This window comes from Dermochelys coriacea, chromosome 8 (genome assembly GCF_009764565.3).
Source record: "Dermochelys coriacea isolate rDerCor1 chromosome 8, rDerCor1.pri.v4, whole genome shotgun sequence".
NCBI lineage: Eukaryota > Metazoa > Chordata > Testudines > Dermochelyidae > Dermochelys > Dermochelys coriacea.
The window spans coordinates 18,499,042-18,523,248 of NC_050075.1; the positions used below are offsets into that span (position 1 = coordinate 18,499,042).

Below are 24,207 nucleotides of genomic sequence, written 5' to 3' on the forward strand. Positions count from 1 at the left end.
CATATAGTTCTATGAAGCAGCAGCTGCAGAATGAAAATTGACTAGGCTCCAGTCAGTTTTACTTCCCCCACAGGGTTTTGATCAGTAGCAGTGACACTTTAATGTTTTCAGTTTTACTCTTTGGTGGTTGAGAAAGCATTAGTATCAAATGCAGAATCACAGCTCTATTGCTGAGTGAGTAGGATGGTACTGTGTTTCTCATTTGGAAGGTTAGCTTTGCAACATTATAAAGCTGCGTTTTTTAACAAACTTATATTCTGCAGAAACTGAAAGTTTTAGGCCACTTGCCAGAGAAAGTTCTCTACTGGTGATTGGTGAGTGTGTGTGGGTTTTTAACCATGTTGAAGTGCAGTATCATTCATTTAGCATCTGTTAGTTTTCCTCTGTTTCTGTAAAGTGGATAGTGAATAGCTGGAATAGATTAGAAATCTAAATGCTTTGCAGGGCAATATTAGAAAGCATTGTCTTTTTTCTGGGTGACTTCATATTTTCAGTTTTCATGGGTGTTGTAAAACAGGCATATAAAATGAATATAGATAAAATTGAACTTGGTGCATGTGCATTCTCTGTTTCAAAATTCTTAGGTGTGTGGTATGGACTGGTGATGAGCGGGTTTTTTTCTACAACCCAACCACTCGTCTCTCTATGTGGGACCGGCCAGAGGACTTAATCGGAAGAGCTGATGTGGACAAAATTATTCAGGAACCTCCTCACAAAAAAGGAATGGAAGAAGGAAAGAAACAAAGTAAGAGGAAAATCATCATTATTAGTCCCCATTCTCCCCATCACCACCTTCATAGGATTAATAGAGAGACAATGAACAACTTTTCACACAAGCTCCATTTTGTGCTTATTTTCAAAATGAGCATAAAAAATAAGTGATAGAACTGTAAGCCGACTTTGAAAAATGAGGTGTAATTATGAAATCGGAGACAACTAAGTTAAGAAGCTGATTGGGATAGTAAATTGCAGATATATAAAGTGCTTAGAAAAAAAGTCCAAGAGAATAAAGGGGATGTTAATGACAGGAGAAATGTTATGTCTGATAAAAGAAAATATGTATGAAAACAGACTAAAGGAATAAACAGTCTTTATTGAGAAGAAACGTAGAAATGGTTAAAAAAATTATAGGAAACAGGAATAGATTTTCAGGCCAACAAAAAGTAGACAAAGATCTAATCACAAAGATAAGACAGTAAAATACTGGAGCATCGAAAGAAGGGAATTAAATTAATGTTGACTGAAATAAAATTCTGCAGAGATCAGAAATTGGTTATTTCTGGAGGTTGGGCAGCATTGTTTTCATTAGGAAGCTACTGAAGTAAGACTATTTTGGACATAATTTCTAATAAATCATCCAAGAATGATAGACTTGCACATTTAGGGGGGAAGGAGGAGAGATATTCTTTGGAGGAGAGATATAACGGTGATGATTTAATTCTAAAAACAGTAGTGCAAAATATTACTTTGCAATTAGAAGATATAAATGGGCTCTATGAAGCATTTATAAAGGCACGTTTTAGCCTCAATTTTTTTTGGAAATGTGAGGTAGATGTTTAATTCCTTTTAAAATATAAAACTGACCACAAATCATGTAATGCAGTGTTTCTCAAACTTTTTGTGCTGGTGAGCCGTTTGGACTTAAAAGAAAAAAATCATGACCTCCTCCCACCCTCCCTCCCTCTAGAAAGAATTGCTACCCTCTACCTTCAGCCCCACTCAGGGCACAGGGCTCGGGGCTTCAGCCAGGCCTGGGGCTTGGGACTCAGGGCTCCAGCACCCCTTGAGGAGTTCCCGCTTGCAGCTCTCTGCCCTGGTGATCCCAATGAAATGGAGTGGTGATCCACTGTTTGATAACAGCTGATGATGTGTTTTCTTCCAATTTATATTAAAGTGCATCCCAGTCCTACAGTCAGATCCACAGGGGAAGGAACGTGGGTCACCTACACAGTCCCCTGGGCTTCTTGCTGGGTTTAGGGATGATAGTTCGATTACTTAATCTCACTGAAATGAATGAGTTCAGCATTTTAGTTTGTATATTTATGGTTCTGTTGTATTTTCTGCATGCTAGACCAAACTTTGGCAAAAAGTGTATAAAACACAAATGAAAATAGAGTTCTTAAATCTTGTTAAGGGATTTTAAATGCAATTAGTTAGCAGATTTCATAAGAACTAATCCCTTCTGTTGAATGAATGGAAAATACAATATGGAAGAGAATTGTTTTGTGGCTAATATTACAAAACCAGGGTGTTGGCGCTTGCTGTAACAATCTGATTTATAGGAATAATTAAAGATGGAGAGTTAAGCATAATGCCTTAATGACAAAAATTACCGAGCTCTGATTATATTTCTCTTAAAAACTGAATGAAGAATAGCATCTAATTTCCTTCAAAATAGATAGTGAAAATTGTGATCAGGCAGCTTTATATAGTATGCAAGAAGCTTCAGGCATAAATTGTGAACTTCATCTGGAAGACTGTTAATGAAACTTATCTTACAGTTAAAGAAGATCATGAATCAGCAGAGGAAACAAATGATGATGAGCCTATTAAAACAAAGAAGCGGAAGTAAGTTAATCTTAAACTCTTAAATGGACTTAGTCTAGATATAGAAGGCTCCGTCCTGGTCTCAGCAGCACTAATGCAACCCTGTTGAAGGCAATGGGATTGCCTGGGTGCAACTGAACAGGATTACTTTAGATTTCTGCTACCTTTCTTGCTAATGTTACTTAGTTTGAGGGTTTTAGAGCTGGATAGAATTTGTGTTGAGAGAGAATTCCATCTTCTGTGGGAGTCATAAATAATAAACATGTGTTTGTGATAGAAGCTATCTGTGATAGCCAGAGCTCCCTCAGGAGCATTTTGAGCTGTCTTTACATTATACAGTTCTGTGACATTAGCATATGCTACTCATTTGCCCAGTTTGTGTTCGTTCTGTTTGCACAAGTATCCAAAAAAAATAGTAGTATGGATTTTTGAGCTGGAGTTTTTCTATAAAAAGGCTGTTTTGACTGTGCTATAACATCATGAGTGATTGATTGTTTTTGCTCTGTTTGATTTACAGAAAACCAGGGAAAATTTTATTGTTCCTAGAGCTATATGCCTTGTTACAAGTATACCTACTTCCATCTTGGTATTTTATGTTGTTTGATGTAATCATGAGGTAGTCCCCTGGTTATGAATGTGAGAATTTAGAATAATACTTCTGGGAACCAAGAATGTCTCAGTAAATATCCCTAGAGGAGCAGTGTGTTTTTGAAAAATGTCTTAACAAAGTCGATTATTTGGTGGAGTTATTTTTTTGGCAGTTCTCTCCTTAAACTCAATTTGATGTACATTATAAATGTTATAAACTTGCTCAATCATGTCGTTTTTAACTCAGTAAACAGATCCTGGTGTTTTTAACAGAGATAGAATGTAAATAGAGTATAAAACAAAAGATGGATTAAACTTTTAACCATAAAATTACTTTTCTTTCTAGTGATGTTACATTTTCATTTGTGATTCGCTTGATAGTTCTTAAAATCAGAATGCCTTGATTGTGTTTATTCACTCTGATGTGTCAGTCTTTGACAAAGCTCTTGCAGTGGTTTGTACAAGCCTGTATTGCTGGAATGATCTAAAATTTCTGTTCTATTTGTGATGCAGTTAGATTTCTTAACTGCAGTGTTAACATCACTTCTAAGAGGATGTTTCATTTTTACAGGAAAGATGACAACAAAGACATTGATTCAGACAAGGAGGCTGCCATGGAAGCTGAAATTAAAGCTGCACGTGAGAGGGCTATTGTCCCACTGGAGGCTCGAATGAAACAATTCAAGGATATGCTGCTAGAGAGAGGGGTCAGAGGAACTATCCTTTTGGCAATAAAGTAGAACCTTGCTAATTCTTACTTTGCTAATTTGCAAGCCTAATAATTCTCAGACATGCAAAAGCAATCTCATTCCACTTCTGAGGAAAGATTGAATATCAGCAGGGGCTGTGATTACTAAAATCATCACAGTTATCCTAAATAATTAAAACTGAACTAAGTTGTCAAAATAAGTGAACCAAATATTCTGTGATGAATTATTTCCTTTCATACCTCCCAATTCTTTACGCCACAATCAGTGTGAATTAGCGAGATTTTGTTTTATATTTAATTTTCCGATGTTAGTTTTCAAGTTTCAACAGTGTGCTGCTGATGTACAGCAAAGAGAAGGGGATAAATCCCTGCCCCGAAGACTTTTCTATTTAAAAAAGTATGTAGTATATTGACAGGTCAAAACATAGGTAGGGTGGTGGAGATTTTTCAGAGGCACAAAAGTCATATTAGGCACCCAGTACCCATTGAAAATCAGTGGGAGTTGAGCACCTCGTTCCTGTTTGTTCTTTTAAAATCTTCCCATAATCACATCATGAAAGGAGAAAAAGTTTCGCCTCATCTTTCCTTAGACTATTCTGTTAATGTGGAAAACTAGCCATTTCTTTTTTAATTAAACTAAGTTTGAGGCTTGTTCAATCCCAATTGACTTTTATAGATGCATTGACTTGCATATAAACATTGTTATCATTCTAGGAAAAGAGAAGAGGTTCCAAATTTGAAGTGATGCCTGTACATCTTTTGTTTTGATCCATGGCAGTGGCATTTTATGGGTTATTACAAAAAAGCTCCATTGAGGTCAGCTTACAGATAGCATTTTTTCAATACAAAGATCCATTTGTGTATGAGAAACTTTTAGTTTAAAAACTCAGAACGTTTAGCAAAGGAACAGAGCAGTCATAGGAAATCAAAATGCAAAGCTTGAAGGTTCTCTTCTGATGTAGTGATTTTTAAATGCCACACAGTAGTGGTTATTTTAATGAGTAATTAGATGTGTGTTACTTCTGTGTAATTATGTAGAAGTTTTCAGAGCCAATTAGTGTGGAAATTTGCCATGCTAACCTCCCACCGCTTGTCATCTATTAGTGATGAAAACTTCAGGATGGATTTCGGTTATGTCTTCTTTTTAACAGATGTCCTGTAGATTTCAAGCAAAATACACAACCTTTGTATCTTTAGGGGAACTTAATTACCAGGCAAAATCCTGTCTGTCTTTTACTTTTTAAAGGTTTCTGCCTTTTCAACCTGGGAGAAGGAGCTGCACAAGATAGTTTTCGATCCTCGGTACTTGCTTCTCAATCCTAAAGAAAGGAAACAGGTAATAGAAAAGGTTAATTAACTTCAAGACACACATCATTAAAAATAATCTTTGAAAGTATAGTGCTTTAAAACCTCCCCTTCGGGGACCTGTGTTGCAAATGTCTTTTTTTTTTTTTAAATGCTTTATTTTCAACAAAGAGAGCAGGAGCTGGTACTTTCTCTGATGGTAAGATTTATTTCCTGATGCAATGAAAGTTATATATGGTTAGGTGGCTGCCAAAAAAGAGGTGCAGCAGAGAGCATCTTCATTGTCACACCAAAATATTAATAAAATGAGTAACGAACACATTAAAAATCTGAGCAATGAAAAATTCAAGCTCATGCTTTATTATAAGGCAGGCTCAGTCCAGGAATCCTTTCCCTAGATGAAGGAAGAAAAGTGAAAACACTTGAAAAGCCTAGGAGAGGAATAAGTCCCTTTTCTTAACATATTACCCAGAAATGTTTCAACTTTTTATTTTTATATTAGTATATTTAAATCCTCCAAATAAGTCTCAGGTTAACAAACAAGTTATGGGGGGGAAACGTTCATACGATGACAAATACTAATGTATTACACACTTCCCATACATGCATTGGGAATGGATTCTGAGTGTATTACAGAAGCTATTCCAATCTCTACATTACTGTTGCTATGCAAATATGTGAGTGTTGCATAAATGGATGGTCTCTATTATAATGGTAATTAATCCCTTAGTGTAAGTAGTCAAGATTACGCAGGATGCCCATGCTAATATAAAATGTATCAGTTGTTAGGGGGAAAGGAGAAGTTCTCTTCTTGTAAAGAGGTATCTAACAAGAATGGATTAGTAATTCCTTCCAAAATAATGGTGTGGGTCCGTGTGTGTGTGTGTGCGCACGCGTGCGTGTGTGTGTGTGTGTACACACACTCACTCACTCTCTCTCTCTTTCACACCCCCATTATTTTGGAAGGAATTATTAATCCATTCTTGTTAGATACCTCTTTACAAGAGAACAGAACTTCTCCTTTCCCCTAACAACTGATACATTTTATATAAGCATGGGCATCTTGTGTAATCCTGACTAATATGTGTGTGTGTGTGTGTGTGTGTGTGTGTGTGTGTGTGTGTGTGTGTATATACATATAAAAAAGAATGAATGAAAGGGAAATGGTATTGGTTATTTTGGATATATGAGTACTGCCAGGGTACATCTACTAGCAGAGCTTGGGGAGATATGGTAAAATGGAATTTGGAATTGTCCTGCAATTGGAGAAATAAATGTTGGGCCCGGGTCCCGAGGGGTCATACGGAGACCATCCGTGAGTGTGAGATTTCTCTACTAAAATGAGGTCAAATCTGCCGGTTTGCTGGGCCAAAGCAGGCATACCCTTCCACAGACTATTTGGGGAAACTCTGCAAGTTAAAACACATGAAGTTTTCTTTCCCTTCGCCCTTTCCCTACTTTCCTTCATAGGGGATAATATGGCTCCAAATCTGTACATCTTATGTCTGATTGGTATTTCTCTAGGTATTTGACCAGTATGTGAAGACCAGAGCAGAAGAAGAGCGCAAGGAAAAAAAAAAACAAAATAATGCAGGCCAAGGAGGATTTCAAGAAAATGATGGAAGAAGCAAAGTTTAATTCAAGGTAGGTGGCTTATTTCACATTCACATGTGAAAGCTTTTACCAGGTCAAAATACATTTTATTTTTCAGTAGGGCAATTTAACCCCCTTTTGCTCCTTACTCTTTCAAAACTGTAAAAGAAGGGGGAAATGAACTCGAGAAAAACCTTGGGCCTGTTGAAATGTATTATTTTCCTCTGCATGATTATAGGCTGCCTAACCAACAGAGTGCTGGAATTTTGGGGTTTGTGATGTTTTATATATTCTAATTCACTGGTTCAGAATGTGAAAAAATCCACAGCACATGGCTGGGTGGTGAGAAAGGGCTTATTTTTTTCAGTGAGTGTTCTCATGTAGCTCTTGTAGCCTTTGTAGATCGTACTGGCCTGTGAGAAGTTTTCCTTGTAGCAGAACATCACAGTATGCGTATTTGGGTTTTTGGTTTTTTTTCAACCTTCAATGAATAAGTGTATAACGTGTATTTGTGGATGTGTAGATATCATACACAGTATTACAGACAATATTAATTTTGAAGTATAAAAATCACAATGAATCTATGCCATCCCGGTGTATCTATTATAAGTGTTTTGGTGTTTTTAGCATGGATACTAGATATTCTAGATTATGGTGCCAAGATACCTGAATTGCCCATGTTCATAGTTCTCGCCCAAACAGTTCATAACCATCCTTATGTCACTTAATAGCTTATAAGTATTATATTTTACATTAAATGTATTTCAGTGTCACTTTTAACCTAGATCAGACAGGAATTCTTTTATGTTAAAACAATGGTTCATTTGATTCACTTCAACTTCATGGATTCAGTGACATACATTGAAATGTGCTGGAAGCTGGCATATGCAGGCTTTAGGCTAACCAGCATAATTGACTTCACATCTGTAAAAACAATCATCAATCAGCATTGTTTTTAGACATCCAATAAGTGAAGTTGTCAGTAAAATTACACTTTTTGGCAGCTGTGGGATTTTGAGTATTTAAAATACATTAATGGATGTGCTAAATATTCCTTCAGAATGATTGACTTTAGTACTTTGCAACCCAAGAAAAATTAAAACTGTTATCTCTGCGACTGTTTATGTATACCAAGACAAACACTGTTTTTGCACAGAAAAAAAATAAAAATGGGAGGGAAGAATATAATCTCCAGATGAGGGAGTTCATGTTTTGTTTTACCCTATCCTTCATCTTCTAGTGGCAGTTGTTTGTCTAAGGCATTGCTGCACTTCCATGGGTGTCAACTACTTAAAAAAAATCATCTATCCCAGTCTAACATGCTCAAGTTTGTATTCCACTCTTTTTATACAGCTCATGTTCTTCAGTATAGCTGTACATTCACTTTCTAATCTTTTTGAACAAGCTATCAAATTTTCTTCTTGTTTTAATTTACCCTACAGCAACGGTAGGCGGGATTTTCCAAGTCTAATTATTTCCATGCTGTGATGAACACATTCGTATGATTATAAGTGTCTCACGTATTCTTGGGGCCAGATTTGCATCAGATCTTGGAAAAAGCACAGTAGTGTTTTTTTTCGAGGTAAGTGGCAGTACTATATTTACTGCACATCTGAGATTGGAATCTGGCCCTGGAGGTGAGAGAACTGTAAAGAAAATGCTACAGAGATAATGGGTGAAAAGCCCTGCACTACAGCACCTGCTCATAGTGTTAAAAATATCCCAACTTCGTGTGTCATAAGGTTAAACTATATAATGTTCATTGCAGGAAAATTAATTTATCCAGTGTTCTACATTAACTAACACCAGATGTTGAATTTCCAAGTGTCATTCTTACCACAGTTTGGCTGCAAGTGAGTGCATGTCAATTTTAGATCGCACAGCCGTGAAATATCTGGATAGACTGGACTACAGTGTTAATCCACAAAAAATTAAGGTTTTTTAGACAATGCATTAAGTAAATTTATTTTCTTTGGTTGCATTGTAATCTTTTTCCTAAACCTGCACACCTGCACAGATAATTTAAGTGCAAGTCTTGAACAATATTCTTCTTTGTGTCTGCTTAACCCAACTCCTCTCTGTAATTTACTGATCAATTATCTGCATAGTGAGAACAGAGGGTTTTTTTTTTTTTTTAAATTGTATTTTGGCATGTGAGCTAGCAGAAGAGATGGTGTTTTCTGCTGAACCTACTTCACAGCAAAGATAGCTCGAACAAGTCAATTCACTTGCCATTTTGTTACAGAGCTACTTTTAGTGAATTTGCAGCCAAGCATGCTAAAGACTCGAGATTCAAGGCAATTGAAAAGATGAAAGATCGAGAGGCCTTGTTTAACGAGTTTGTCACAGCAGCAAGAAAGAAGGAGAAAGAAGATTCGAAGACCAGAGGTGAGAAGGTAAGGTGGTTTTAGTTCCAGTGGTGTGAGTGGTGGGAGCTTGAATGGGATGGGAGAAAGCCAGTACTTGGTTTCCAGTGTTCTTTCGCTGAGATTTTTGTTCCCCAGCCTTACAGCTTTTAAAAATACAAATATTTGACTACTGCTTTTTTAAGGCCTTTTAAATTAATCTTATTAATTTTGCAGGTGTATCAACTTTTAGTAAATGTAAATACACTGATTGTTTATTATATTTTAAAAAACCCCAAAAACCACAAGTCACATCCTGCTGTTTTAACTGGAATGATATTTGTCTTTTTTTTTTTAAAAAAAAAAAAAAAAAAAAAAAAGGTGACATCCTGGAGGATGAAAAGGATGCTTGTCTTCTTTGGGTAGAAAATCGAGAACTGGCCGCTAACCTTCCTCTTCTCTCAGTGGTGGCCATAAGATTTCAGAATTCTTTGTAGACTATTCCATTTAAATTTAAAAAAGCTGCTTTGTCTCCTTTTTCTACCTAAAAGGTAGCACTTGAGTGACTTTCTAATCTTTCAGTAAACATACCTTAAGTATAAATTACTGCTTATCAGAATTAAAGGTCGACTATTAAAGATTAATGAATTCCAAATGTCATTTGGCTGCGATGTCAATACTCAGGAGCAAGTGCTCACCACTGGGAAAACAGACTGCTACGGAGGTGGCATCAATAGTGTTACCATCAGAATATGCAGCCTCTTTCCTAAATGTCCCTGTGTGTTGTGTGAATGGAGAAAAATAACCTCTGAAGCCTAATCATTTTTGACATTTAAAATCTCCAACATTTATCGTATAAAACAGAGGTAGTGTAAAGTCCACTTATTAGGAAGCAGTGGCGAGAGAGTAGCATGACACTTGTAGAAGAGAAAATGCTGTGGCATACAAGAATTGGAATACCTTAATAATTGAAATGGCAATTTTGGATAAATATTTCCAAAGTAAAGAATTTGATTCCTCTAATTTAATGCATTATTGGTTTTTAAATTACATTTATTCTATTGCTGATATTTTCAATAAATGATTATGCTTTCAGAGAAAACTAATGAAATCTAATTGAAAACTATACCTAGATCTTGCATACTGTATTTGAACCACAAATGTGGAATTTTAAAACACTGTTTTTGCACCATAGCAATAGTCTAGCTGAAAGTTTAAAGAGATGTAAATGCTTTAGTTTTAATGTTGCATGATTGTTCTAAATTAGACAAGTTAAAAGAAGAAAGACTGTATTTCTCTTTGTACTTGAAACTAATGTTCTTTCTCCAAAAGCCTTTTGTAACCATTTTATGTATTCTGTTTTATAACAAGTGGATAGACTTTACAGTTATGTGCTGTGCGGCCTGTCAATCAGTTCAGTCTGACAGCTGTCAATCACTGACACGCAAAGTATTATGGGATTCCCTAGTGAGGAAAGAATTGGTATCTCTGTGTGGTGACTTTAGCCTCCCGCAGTTCCGGTACTTTACATTTTTTTAGTTTTTCCTTGTGAAGTGATGAGAGTTGTGCCCAGAATGTTTTGACTGAAAAAAAAAATCTAAATACACCTGCAGTATTTTCAGCCTTATTTTTGTTTTCTTAAAAAAAAAAAAAAAGTAAAATAAAATAAAATAAAATAAGGCAGCTAAATTGTAAAGTGAAGCTTTCTCAGCCAATATTAAAAATCCAAAGATTTTCTATAAAGAAGGTAAGCTCTTCACAGAAATCTTTTAAAGTAAGGGTTTGAAATATGGTTTTGATTTCAGTTGAGATTTATTATATTAAACAGTGCCATGGGAGCCGCTCTTTCATATGGTCATACAGTCCTTTTTATTACTGCAATGTGTCAAATTCTGCCCACATTTACTCATATGAGTAAGTGGAACTCCATAGGTACTATTCAAGTGAGTAAGGTGAGTGAAGTTTGGCTCAGTGTGTGAATTTTCAAGGTGAAGAAATGAAGGAATCAAGTGTAATATGGGCTGGTAACATGGAAGCTTTTCTGCAAGTTCTGCAAGAACACTTCCTGTCTTCCTCTGGCCTCTCTTCAAAATAGACATTGCAAGAAAATTAGCATAAAAGGCCAACAAACTCAGTCTAAGCTGAAGTCTGTCGTACATATACTCACTTTGCCAAGATTATAAGGTTAGTGCATTAACTTTGTTCCATCTAACCGTTATTATCCTATATTAATAGCTTCCTACCTGCCATTCTGCTCTAGTTTAGGCATTGTACTCTGTTCTTTCTCAGTTCAGGACACTTAAGTTGGCAACATCTTACATAGCAAGATGACAAAATTTTCTCAGGTTATTGTTTTAATTAATGGCTTGTTAATATCCTGCCCCACCTCTTGACTTGAGGTGGACTGTCTTAGTGCACTGCCTTGTGCCATGTGCATGTAACCAAGGATGTTTTTGGGTGCTGAAACAGTGTTACACTGGCCTCTGTATTAGAACTGTTAAAAACGGCATTGCGTTTTCTGAGGGAAGAAAGCTACTGGCTACAGGTTTCCATTTATTACTAAACAGGCCAGTAGTAAAGGAACAATCAGCTAAGACGATGTCTGTTCCTTCTTGGCTGAAGAAAAAGTACTAGGTTGTGAGATCATGCTGGCTTTAAAGAAGGAGAGGAGGGAAGACAGCTAACTGTTTCTGTAGTAACAGGGAAAAATGTTGTGTTGATTCTTGAGCTGGAGCTCATGCCATTGTATTACTATTTGCAGTTGTGCTTTGCTTGTGCAGTGTTTAATCCCCTTTCTTCTTGTAAGAGGAACCACTGCATCTTGTGGACTCTCACCAGGCTCTCAGGATGGATTAATGAATAGCCAGTGACCAGTGTAAAAAGGAAGCAGAAATACTGTCTGTCTGTCTGTCTGTCTAGGTATATATTACAAAAGAGTGCTCCTGTTTACACTTTGACCAATAAGATACCCTTACTTTTATAGATTTCTGTAGTAACATCTGAGAACTCCTTGTTTTACATTTTAAATGTAAGTTCCTAATGCTCTTGGCTTAGAAAGCTTCGTATCTTGATACTGCTTGCATGTTTTATTTAAGATCAATTCTGGAACAACATACAGCATTTTATAAAATAAGTAAAAGGTTTTGCTTTGCATGTTGTTCAGCACCCTAAGTTAGAGTTGCAGTACTGTAGGTGAAGAGTTACAAACTTCTCCACTGTAACGCTAAGGAGTTGTTTCCTAATCTCTACTGTACTTGTCTCCTGTCTTGAGATAGCACAGGAGAAGTCCATAAAAGTTTTTACAAACCTAAGCAATAAAAACACTGTCAAGAGCCAAGTTCATCAGTGGGGAAGCCTGCAGAATATTGGCTCTGATCTTCATTTTACTTTAATATGTGGTAATAACTATATATATGTCATTTTAAGAGATCTGGAAGATTTCAGTTAGCTGATAAGGCACACACTCTGATACTCTTACATTAGTCTTCAACTCCCATTGTTAACTTCTGTATGTGGGAGCTGAGACTTTTGGGGGAGTGCAAAATATATAGCCAAGCCAGCCCAAGCTAGGTAATTGTATTATATTGCAGCAAAGGAACTAGTTATGGTCTTGTTCCTATGCCACCAGGGCTTGGTAGTGCTGTGAAGGCAGCATGCTTAACTCTGGGTAGAGAGTGCTTTGAGCCATTCAGTGGGCTGTAGCCCTTCAACAAGTGATGTCAACTGGCCTCTCAAGGGAAGGCTTGTTTTCTTGATTCAGAAAGATGGTGGCTTAAATGCCAGGTCCTTGAAGGGTTTGAAATGGTGGGAATTAAAGAAAAAATCCTAAGATCCCAAAAGGGACATGGAGGAACATCCACCGCAGGGTTAAAAATCCTTACCAACTGTACAGTAGCTGCCCTTGCAACTGCTGATGCGATGTTCTATCACTAGTTTGGCACTTCTGTCCTGAGGTCCAAAGTTAGTGTAGGACCAGATCTATTAGTCCTCCTTAATGTTGTAGTTATGTACAGTGTTGAGGGTTTTATTATAAGTAACATGCCATTTCCGTTTTTTAAAAGTAGCAACAAATATTTGTTTATACTTGAATAATATATTTTAAATGTAACTGCTGAATTACAGCATATGGGCACACTTTTGAATATATCCGTCTTCTTAAGACTAGACTTAATAATTATTTGCTTAAGTTCTGTATATCTTTGTTCAGTTAAAAAAGGTTTAATGAAATGTAACTAAAATCCCACTATTGATCTTAAACAGGAGATCGCTGTACTGTTTGCTGTTTAATCGCAGATACTGTATATACCTCCATCCACTGTATACTTGAGGCATGAACCCATGGGTATTTGCGCTCCCTAATTAGGGCTCTGCTTAAAATCTAACTAGCTACTGTGTCATGGATGCCCTGAAATACTGGTTTGTGCAGTACAGAAGTTGGAGGGATTGTATTTTAAAAGCTCAACAAGAAAGCTTAAATTAGAGTAGAGCAAGAAAACTAAGTGTGTGGATGAATATTTCTTTAAGGTATACAGCTAATCTTAGATTTTGATAGTTTTCCTAGTGTTTCTGTTGTAATATATTTCACAAAAAGTATACCCGAAGTGGATTTTAGAGATAATGAACCCTAAAATTCAATATACTTTTAGCGATTTTGATGTTCTAGTATGTAAAATTCATATAGTTTGCTTCGTTGAGGTAAGTCTGCCTCTTTTTCTATTACTAAACATTTAGGAATCCCATTACTCATGAATTGTTTTTCTTCCTATATCTTCTATATAAAATATAGATTAAAATGGACTTCTTTGAACTACTGTCTAATCACCACTTAGACAGTCAGTCTCGCTGGAGCAAAGTGAAGGACAAAGTAGAGACTGACCCCCGTTACAAAGCAGTGGATAGCTCTTCACAGAGGGAAGACCTTTTTAAACAGTACATTGAAAAAATAGCTAAGGTATGTGTGTAATAGTTAAGTGCTGGGTAATACTTTCACTGTTGTCTACACTGTTGTTAATATATTTAAGCAGTTTCAGAGATTTGTAATGCTATCACTTTTGTAGTGATACACATGGAATGCAGCCAGACATTTCCTTGTTCCTATTTGTTGCAGGTATAACTAGATACTTAGTCATATACTTTAGCTGTTAATCACAAACTCCCAGATCGTCCCTTGACACAGGTTTACAGTGCATGAGCGCTGTCCATGCTAATTCTGCCAGTGTGCACAAACCTGGGGAGTGGAAAAGGTACTTGAGAAAATTCATCAGGCAGAGAGAGGGGTAGAGCCTGCAATAGCTCCTTTTCATAGCCACGTATTCCCAACCAGACTAGCAGAGGTTTCCTTCTTTCATGTAGTTTGCTTTCAACTGAACTCCAGTTGACTCATATGCAGTGCCTCCATTAGTTCTTCCACTTTTGTTTCATGTTCCTACCTGTCTCTTTAAGGAGCTAATGTCATGAATGAGAAGTTAAAAATAGTTGAACTAGCATTAATTTCCACAGCAATTTGCAGTTGAGTTTGTTGCTACATCGGGGAGCATGCTTTATAGAGTGGCTGCTCTCTGACCTGTTTCCTTCCCCAACTCCCATCCAGTGAAGATCCAAACCTGCAATGGTCACTTAATAGCACTTATTTATTATATAGAGATTTTAATTCATAGATCTCCAAGCACTTTATAAGGGAAGGATTATCTTCATTTTACATAGAGAGCAAAAAAGCAAAGTGACTTGTCCAAGGTCACACAGCAGTCTAGTGCATGGTCCATCAGACAACATCACTTCCCTCTCTTTTTCTTTCAGTTGTATTAATTTTGAATATTTATTTTTACAAGATGAGATTTTGGGGGACTCAAAAGCAGCATGTAGTTCAGCTCACTCCTTTGCTTTCATGTGCATGAGCGGAGGAGGGGAACATCTGTCCCAGAGAGGTGGGATGGATGCAAGATTTATCTGTTGTACTTGAACTGAATAGCTGTATCATTCAGACAATGATTCTAAGGTTTGATTTCTCCTCCATGGGATGGGTTGAGGCATGTCTCTTTAAGGATGTTACAATAGCCACATACAAATGATTGAATGGTCTTTGGCATTTTAAAGCATAGCATTTTTAATACCGCTGTTGAGCTTTTCCTCCACTTTAAGTTCACAAAATAAAATCTTTAGCAAGATTAGCTTTTAATGTTGCCAGCCAGCACCCTGTCTACACTGTGGCTCTCAACATTGCTAACATTGCCTGTAAGCTAGTGTTAGCAACAGAAGAATTCTTGCAAAAATGCCCTAAGTGGAGACAAACCTTGGTAGTTCAGAAGTGGTATATTTCATTTTACCTATTTCATAAATGACAGTTTGTTTAATGATACTCATCCTCTTGTTTCCATTAACTGTTAAACCTTTTAACGTGTTTGATTGGCTAATCAAAATATGAAAGATGCTACCTCTTTATATGTTGTTAATGGGGACATGCTCTTGCTTCTGATTCAGAATTTAGACTCTGAAAAGGAAAAGGAGTTGGAAAGGCAGGCTCGCATTGAGGCAAGTTTGCGTGAACGAGAAAGGGAGGTTCAGAAAGCTCGTTCTGAGCAAACCAAGGAAATTGATAGAGAACGTGAACAACACAAACGAGAAGAGGCTATCCAGAATTTCAAAGCGCTTCTATCTGATATGGTGAGGCTTGCACAGTTCTCTCTCTGATTTGATTACGGTAGGACTTTATCTTTGCCAGAACAGTTCATCTACTTGTTACACTAATATAGAAATAAGTTCCCTGACTACACAGCAGCACATTAGCACTGGTAGTGATTAAGCTTCTGTTTCCATGATGCATTTATTTTTTCAGGATTTTTGTCTTGCTGGGAAAAATATGCTTGCTTCAGCCTCACAGTTGGTGTCTGAGGTTTCATCCAACAAGTGCATTATTACAATATTATCAAAAAAGGCAATTAAAATTGTAAATACTTTGTACTAGAAACTCTAATGCACATGGTGAAAATGGAGATTTATTGATTCAAGAGCATTTTCTTCACCTCGTTTTTTCTGCCCTACTCATGCCCCCAGCGTCGCATCTGACCTAGCTCTTTCCACTTCTGAGTTAGAGAGCACTTATTGCAATAGCTGATCCAACCCTTGAAATACCTCTTCCTAAGAGGGCAGGGTTGGTGAGATGAGAATCTCGTGGTATGAAAGGGGAACCTCTTGCCTGCTGATCTAAGATGTGTCATACCTGAAAGGTGGGTGGTGGTTGAACACAGAGTCCAGTCCTGTTGTCTTTTGGGGGGGAAGGTGCAGTATATAAATTCAGTTTCTGTTGACCCAATATTTTTGCTAGGGACATAATGCAGGTAATATAGATTTAGCAGGAGCTCCTTGGAGCTTGTTTCTGGTTCCAGAGAGTAAACCTTGGACTAATTAAAGTGTCCAGTAGCTGGTAGGAATTGATTATGATGTATTTCAGAGGCTGCTCTTCTAGATCATATATGGTTAATACAGTATATTATTCATAGGGGAGGATCCTGATTTTTCTATAGAGAATGGCAGAGCAGTCCAAGTAGGATGTATCTATCTCCATCTGAACTGATGCACAGTGAGACTCTCTGCAGCATGAGGTTGGCATTTGACAGTGGTTAACTGCATGAAAGCTGTCATTGTCTCTTGCCCCCCTTACCAAATGCAGTTTTCATTCAGATAAAAATTGATGATGAAGTATAAGCTAAGTGTTTGAAGAATTGTCTGATAATGAAACAGAGAAAGAACATAGTTTTTGTAAAATGTAAATTTTTGTGTCAGGTGAGATCTTCAGATGTGTCATGGTCCGATACTAGGAGGACGCTCCGAAAAGATCATCGGTGGGAATCTGGCTCCCTGCTAGAAAGAGAAGAGAAAGAGAAGCTTTTTAATGAACACATTGAAGCACTTACCAAAAAGAAGAGGGAGCATTTTAGGCAACTTTTGGATGAAACTTCAGCGGTAAGAGACTTGTGCATGAAGGCAGTACAGCTGATGAAAATGAGTGTCTAGAAATGGAAATGACCATGTATGAGGTGGAAGAAAAACTTCAAAGCCTTTCTATCTAATATGGTGCTTCTCTCTGATAAGAGCTTAATGCCCTCAAATTGGGGGGCCCATGAGATTGCTAGTCAAGTAACAAGGATTTTTAATAAATCTATTGGAGGGAGGAGGAAAGTACCATAATACTGGAGAATAATGTATTTTATTTTAAAAAAAGGAAAGTAAGGAATCTGGGTAATTAGAGACCTGTTAATCTGACCTCTATAGTATGCAAGGTTTTAGAGCAAATTGTGAAGGGAAGAGTAATTAAATGTATAAAGGTAAATGGTAACTGGGATGTAATACAATATTGGATTACCAAAAGTAGATCATACCAGCCTAACTAAATTTCCTTCTTTTGAGAAAAGAACCAATTTTTTTTAGATAAGGGAAGTGCATTTGATCTGATATACATGGACTTCAGTAAAGCATTTGACATGGTACCTTATAAGAAATTATTAATTAAATTAGGGAAGATGGGGATCAGTACAAGTATTGTAAGATGAATAAGGAATTGGCAAAAGGGAAGAAGGCAACAAATTGTGCTGAAAGGTGAATGATCAGATTGGAGGGAAACTTCTAGTGGAGTTCCTCAAGGATCGGCCTTGGGACCAATTTTATTCAATATTTTTATTAATGACCTTGGCACAGGAAGTAGGAGTGCTAATGAAACTTGTTGATGATACAAAGTTGGGAGGCAATTGTCGATACAGAGAAGGCCGGAATATTATTCAGAAAAATCTGGATGACCTTGAAAACTGCAGTGACAGAAATGGGATGAAATTCAGTAGTACAAAGTGCAAGGTCTAATAATAAGAGTTTCTACTACAAGCTGTGGGCTGATTATTTGGAAGCGACAGAGGAGGAGAGACCTGGTATGTGGGTCGATCACAGACTACGAGCCACAAATGTGATGTGACTTTGAAAAATGCAAGTTCGTTCCTAGGGTGTATTGGGCCAGGTATTTGAAGATAGCGAAGTATTAATGCTATTATACAAGGCACTGGTCAGACCTTATTTGGTCACCCATGTTCAAGAAAGATTAATTTAAACTAGAACAGGTGCAGAGAAGAGCTGCTATGATGATCGGGGAATGGAGAGCATATCTTAGGAAATTGGCAGAGCTTGGCTTATTTAGTCTTACAAAAAGAAGGCTGGGGGATATGATTGTTCTCTGTAAATACATTAGGGGGATAAATACCAAGGAGAGCGAAGAGCTGTTTCAGCTAAAGGACAATGTTGACACAGGAACAAATGGATATAAACTGGCCGTGAACAAATTCAGGCTGGAAATTAAAAGGTTTCTGACAATCCAAAGAGTGAGGTTTTGGAACGGCCTCCCAATAGGAGTGGTAGGGACAAACAACTTAATTAGTTTTGAGAGAGAGCTGGACAAATTTATGAGTGCAATTGTATAACAGGGTTGCTTGTGATGGTACATTGGTATGTTCCCAAAGCTCATGTTTCAGGGTTTCAGCTGACCACTGGCAAGGGTCTGGAAGGGATTTTTTTTGTCCCCCAGTGTATTCTGGGAGGGGTTTTTTAATCTCCTTCCTCTGAAACATCAGGGATGATTACAGCTGAAGATGGAATATTGGACAGGGTGGGCCAGAGCTCTGAGGTGGCACCAAACATTGTCTCTCAGGTGCTTGGCTGGTTGGTTCTTGCTCACGTGCTCAGGGACTAACTCGGGGGGGGCAAACTTTTTGGCCCGAGGGCCACATCGGGGTTGTGAAACGGTATGGAGGGCCGGATAGGGAAGGCAGTGCCTCCGCAAACAGCCTGGCCTCCGCCCCCTCCCACTTCCCACCCCCTGACTGCCCACCTCAGAACCCCCGACCCATCACACCCCCCTTGCTCCTTGTCCCCTGACTGCCCCCTCCTGGGGTCCCCCCACCTCTAACTGCCCACCCCCTATCCAACCCCCCCGCAACCCCCCGCTCCCTGTCTCCTGACTGCTCTCCTCCCTGAACATCTGCCCCCTGTCCCCTGACTGCCCCACGGGACCTCCTGTCCCTTATCCAATCCTTCCCCTCCTCCTGCTCCCTGACCATGCCGCTCAGAGCGGCAGGACAGGCTTATTGGAAAGCCTGGGAGGTAGGCGGGTGCAAGCTGTGCTGCCTGCACGGTGGCGTGGCTGCGGGGGAGGGGCTGGGGGCTAGCCTCCCTGGCCAGGAGCTCAGGAGCCAGGCAGGACATTCCCATGGGCCGGACATGGCCTGCGGGCCGTAGTTTGCCCACCTCTGGTCTAACTGATCGTCATGTGTGGGGTTGGGAAGGAATTTCCCCCCAGGTCACACTAGCAGTGACCTTGAGGGGGTTTTGCTTTCTTCTGCAGGATGTGGATTCGGGATCCTTGCCGGGATTATCTGGATAATATCTCATTTAATTATTTCTCTGCTATTGCGGGGTCCTTGTGCACAGTCAGTCACAATGTATTGGAGGTCAGAGCAGATGATCTAGTGGTCCTTAGTGGCCTTAAACTCAACGACTCTGACTTGCATCCCCTAGCTTTACCTTCTGTAGTTAAAGTTTTCAATAATAATTCTTCCCCAGGCTTTTTCTCCCACACCAACTTTCCTCACTTCCCTAAGAAAGGGAATGCTGGAAAAAACAATCTTTTTCTCACCTAACCAGTTACACCACAGTAACCACCTTGAATGTTGTGGTCCATTGTCACATTCAGTCTTTTCATGCTCTTGAACCTGGTGTCGGTCGTTGTAGTCAGTAATTGTTATTCATTTTCCTTTGGCTTTTCCACATCTCTTTAGTGTTGCATTATTTGATACCTTCTATTATGACACAGTCCCTTGGTGTCTTGGGCATTTTAGTCTTCTGTCTTTGCTCTTACCTATTCAATAACTTGTTTTAATGAATCGCAGTGGGCAAGCCTCCGGGATTCTATCCTTCACCTTGTCTCTTTTATCTTAACTGCAAAATTCATTCTTAGCTTTCACTTGTATACCAATGCTATTTAAACCTCCCTCTCCTTTCTTAATTTATTATTTTGTGACTTCCTGCCTCCCTTTTATCTCATTCTGGCTTCATCATAACTTTCTTGAAGTCTTAGGAGGCAGTCTTACTAAATATTGGTTAGAGGAGGATCTAATATTCTAATCACTTTTTATATGGCACACTAAAATAAATTAAAATGATGAATATCTGACTTTGAGCTGGGGCTTCTATACATAGCTGTTTTTACGCCTTTAAACATGCTGTTGAAATTATCCAAATATGCATTAGGAAGAACTGTTAGAATTAAACTGCAAGAAATTTTCATAATTTTGTGAGGACTTTTCTCTTAAAATCCACCAGTTTACAGAAAACAAGAGTTCAAAAAGGAAAATATATGCCACAAAACAATATGAAAGTAATACTAAAGGGATAGGAGAAGTCAACAAAATGAAACATTTAGAAATTGTTACTATGTCCTTAGTTTTCTCCCTTATGCATGAGGATTTCAGGGCTCTCAAGAAAGTGATGATATGTACTGTATGCTTAGACTCTAAATATAATTTGCAATATTGAACTGTTTTTGCCTCTTTTGAAAGATTACTTTAACATCAACATGGAAAGAAGTGAAAAAAATCATTAAAGAAGATCCCAGGTGCATTAAGTTCTCTTCCAGTGACAGGGTAAGAAATAGTTTTGCTTTATTGCTGCTAGCCTTCCCACAATATCCAAAGCAAAAGAGAGTGAATGCTTGTTGAAATGGATTCCCTTTCATGTGATTATAACTATATCACTGTGTTAATCAGATATTTGCTTTTTTTAAAATCTTAAATAAAAAACACTTTTCTGTAATGATCTTTAAACTAATTACAATAAAATTATTTCTTACACACTGTAAATTAATATGAAGTACTTTATAATCTACCATCACCTTTTCTATGGTATTACTCTTTTTTTTTTCTTCATGCAGAAAAAACAAAGGGAGTTTGAAGAGTACATCAGAGACAAATACATTACTGCCAAAGCTGACTTCAGAACGCTATTGAAAGAGACCAAATTTATAACGTACAGGTGTGTGTCATAGTGTTTTAGAAGAGCAAAGACTTTTATTTACTGTACCTTAAGAGTGTTGATGAACGGAATTTCACTTTCTCCTCCCATCTAACATTTATAGACCAGTGTCTGAGGAGCTTTAGTGCAAAAATTATAGATTACTAGGCTGCCTATGAAGTTGCATGGTAGTGAGAGGTCCATCAATGTATGTTGACTTCTGCACTGATTATTATCAAGTGTTGGCAACTATTCTATAGCAGAGGCTTTTTGGATTTTTGTTTTGCTTGAGAGCATTGTTTTGGGTATTTTGAATACATTGTCAAGCAATTCAGCTCATTCTGTAGTGAAGCCAAATTACTGTTTAATTAGTGTCCTTGGTTCAGGCCTAAAAATTTCTTTGCTTAATACTCAGTGAACCTTCCAGTGATATTAGGAGGAGTTTGGAGAAAAGACAAAGGGTGAACAAAACATTAAAATAAAAACAAATCTCCCATTGACTTCAGTGGGCTTTGGGTATTAGCTTTACAAACAAGTTAATTGTTGAAGTCAGTCTGGTCTTGAGCCTACTGCAGAATGTTACGGTTCTAGGTAGATTCCCATTCCAGAAGCAAAAGAGCTTGAGGTAGAAGGCTGCTGACTAGGTTTATTAGATCCTAATCAGTTTGTTTCCCTTTGCAGCCAGTGCTGTGTGTAAAGTATTGGAGCTCTATTTCAGTTGCTGCTGTTCTCAGTGGGCTGAATTGCAGTCTGAAATTGATGCGGTAGCCAGATTGATGCATCAATCAAACTGGGCTTCAACTGGGAGTTTAACGTCCATGTTTTAATAGTTTGCTTCTTCTTGAGTGCTTAATTTCAATTGTGATTATTTTTTTCTTATTTTTACATTTTTTTTGGTTCATTTAATGCTGATAAATGGTTCTGGCGGCCATTAAGACTGAAGTCTTCTGTTTATCCACAGAACAGATACAGCACAGGCAGTGGCAGTGCAAGATTTTTTACACACGCATTCCTGCCAATGTGCCTCACCCCTGACCTGATGGGGCATCTGTATAGGTGAGAGGATAGCTCAGTCTCTATGCCCTTTCAGCACTTGACCTATCTGCTGACACTGTCAAGAGAGGTTCTAATGGTGCGGGTAGTTTTTGTAATTTGGACATCTACCACCAATAACTGGACTAAGATTCCCAGTGCATTTTATGCAGGCTCCCAGACTGCTGCCCAGATGGTAACTGTTACACTTCATTTCAGATCCAAAAAGTTGATCCAAGAATCCGACCAGCACCTGAAAGATGTAGAAAAGATTTTACAGAATGACAAGCGTTATCTGGTACTTGACTGTGTGCCAGAGGAGAGGCGGAAGCTCATAGTATCCTATGTAGATGACCTGGACCGCCGAGGTCCCCCTCCACCTCCCACAGCTTCAGAGCCTACAAGACGAACAACAAAATAATTATGAAATACTCTCACAATGGGGTGTCTGTTAATTCAAAAGCTTGCATGAGCCATCTGTCCGGTTTTTACATCTACATTACCGTGAACGAATATTGAAAACCATCTGAGGAGCAGAGGAAGCAGCAGCATTTGTGAACATAAAATGGTCTCTGTGCAAAGAGAACACTTAAGATATTTATGCTTTTCTTTGTGTGGCATGACTGACAAAAATCCCAACCATGCAGGCTGTGTCTAGTAATTTTAGATATCAGAACAGTGGACTATCTGTATATGAGGTGTGGATGTCCGTGATATTTGGAGGCATTCTTTTCAGCAGTGTTATATATGCAAGTCTTAAGGATGATTGACATTTGTGGTTTGAACTAAACTACACAAGTACCACAAACTTCCTCCTAATGGTTACCCCAGTTCATCTGTTTTAACAGGTGAAACACTGTCTCAAGTTAAACTATTGAGTGCTGAAGGCTACAGTAAAAAAAAATTCTCTTAAATCTGAAAACAAATGGCCAGATTCTCTATTTGCTTTCACCCTTATAAATCAGAATTAAGTCTATTAAAGTCTATAGAGTGACAGTGATGTGAGTGAAGAATTAGGCCCACAGAGACCAAATTAAACATCATTCTGAATTTGTTCACGGGTCTGCTTTATTTCCTCCTCCCCCTCCTCTACCCCTCTGAAGTACAGGCAAAATCAGGTTTCTTTTGTCCAAGTGAAGATTTGTCTGATAATTTTTTGCTCAAAATTGGAAACACAGTAAATAACAATGGTTCCCAGAACAGGACGGTTGTATAAACATATTTTTATTTACCATAAAGTGATCTTTACTGATTTCTGGATTAGACAGTGGATTTCCCTTCTGGGTAATTCTTGTAAACTATACTCCTGTTATGAATGTTAAACTTGTGTTTCTAAAGTTTAATTTTGAAATGTTGGGATTGTTTAGTTTATGTATTTGAACTACAATAAACCAACCCTTTTTATATATGGATTGAACATGCTTAATAAAGAAGACATCTTTGAGATTTAAACTTAACAACAAAAAATCCAAACTAACATTAGCCATGCTGAAACAGATCATTTGCCTAAAGAGACAAAATGAGTTAGTAATAAATCATGTAGACATATGTAATTTTGATATTAGAACATCATATTCAAGTGCAAATACAATACAAAATTTGCAAGACAGCAAAAATCTCAAAATTTGTGCATGTTTGCTTAGTCCCTCAGTCACTTTAGTGTTCATTGTACTTGATGTTGAAAGAGCAAGAATTCCTTCGGTACGTAATCTGTGGGTGGTGGGGGGAGTTTGCACCTTTCTGATAGGACACAGCTCTCTCCCATTTGGATCATCTTTTCTCCACAAAAAAGATTTTTGGAATGAGAGAAATCATTTTGTCATGAATTTTTGTTGGACTGCTGTTACACGAGCCTGCTGGTGCTCCAGGTCCCAAAAAAATCAAGTGGCTAACTCCTTGCCAGATGGGAGGGTCTTGTTCACTAGAATATGAAATTACTTTCTGTAGTTCTAACAAAGTTGTGTAACCCATGAAGTTTAGGTAAAGGCCAAAATTCTCCTTACATACTGTTTATTAACATATATTTTACAGTAGTACTAATAGGCC

The 24,207-nt window shown here is 37.9% G+C and overlaps 1 protein-coding gene across 1 annotated transcript in view; it reads left to right on the forward strand.

Annotated features, from left to right (window-relative positions):
- The window catches only part of TCERG1 (transcription elongation regulator 1), a 54,825-nt gene extending 31,258 nt beyond the window's left edge, over positions 1–23,567 (forward strand). The window contains 13 exon segments of the mRNA XM_038412361.2: positions 585–745; positions 2,502–2,568; positions 3,707–3,842; positions 5,091–5,180; positions 6,674–6,721; positions 6,723–6,793; positions 8,988–9,138; positions 13,874–14,038; positions 15,565–15,747; positions 16,867–17,046; positions 20,679–20,762; positions 21,050–21,150; positions 22,381–23,567. Of these exon segments, the coding sequence (XP_038268289.1) occupies positions 585–745; positions 2,502–2,568; positions 3,707–3,842; positions 5,091–5,180; positions 6,674–6,721; positions 6,723–6,793; positions 8,988–9,138; positions 13,874–14,038; positions 15,565–15,747; positions 16,867–17,046; positions 20,679–20,762; positions 21,050–21,150; positions 22,381–22,582 (1,639 nt within the window). The 3' untranslated portion in view covers positions 22,583–23,567.
- Positions 23,568–24,207: the final 640 nt, after the last annotated feature.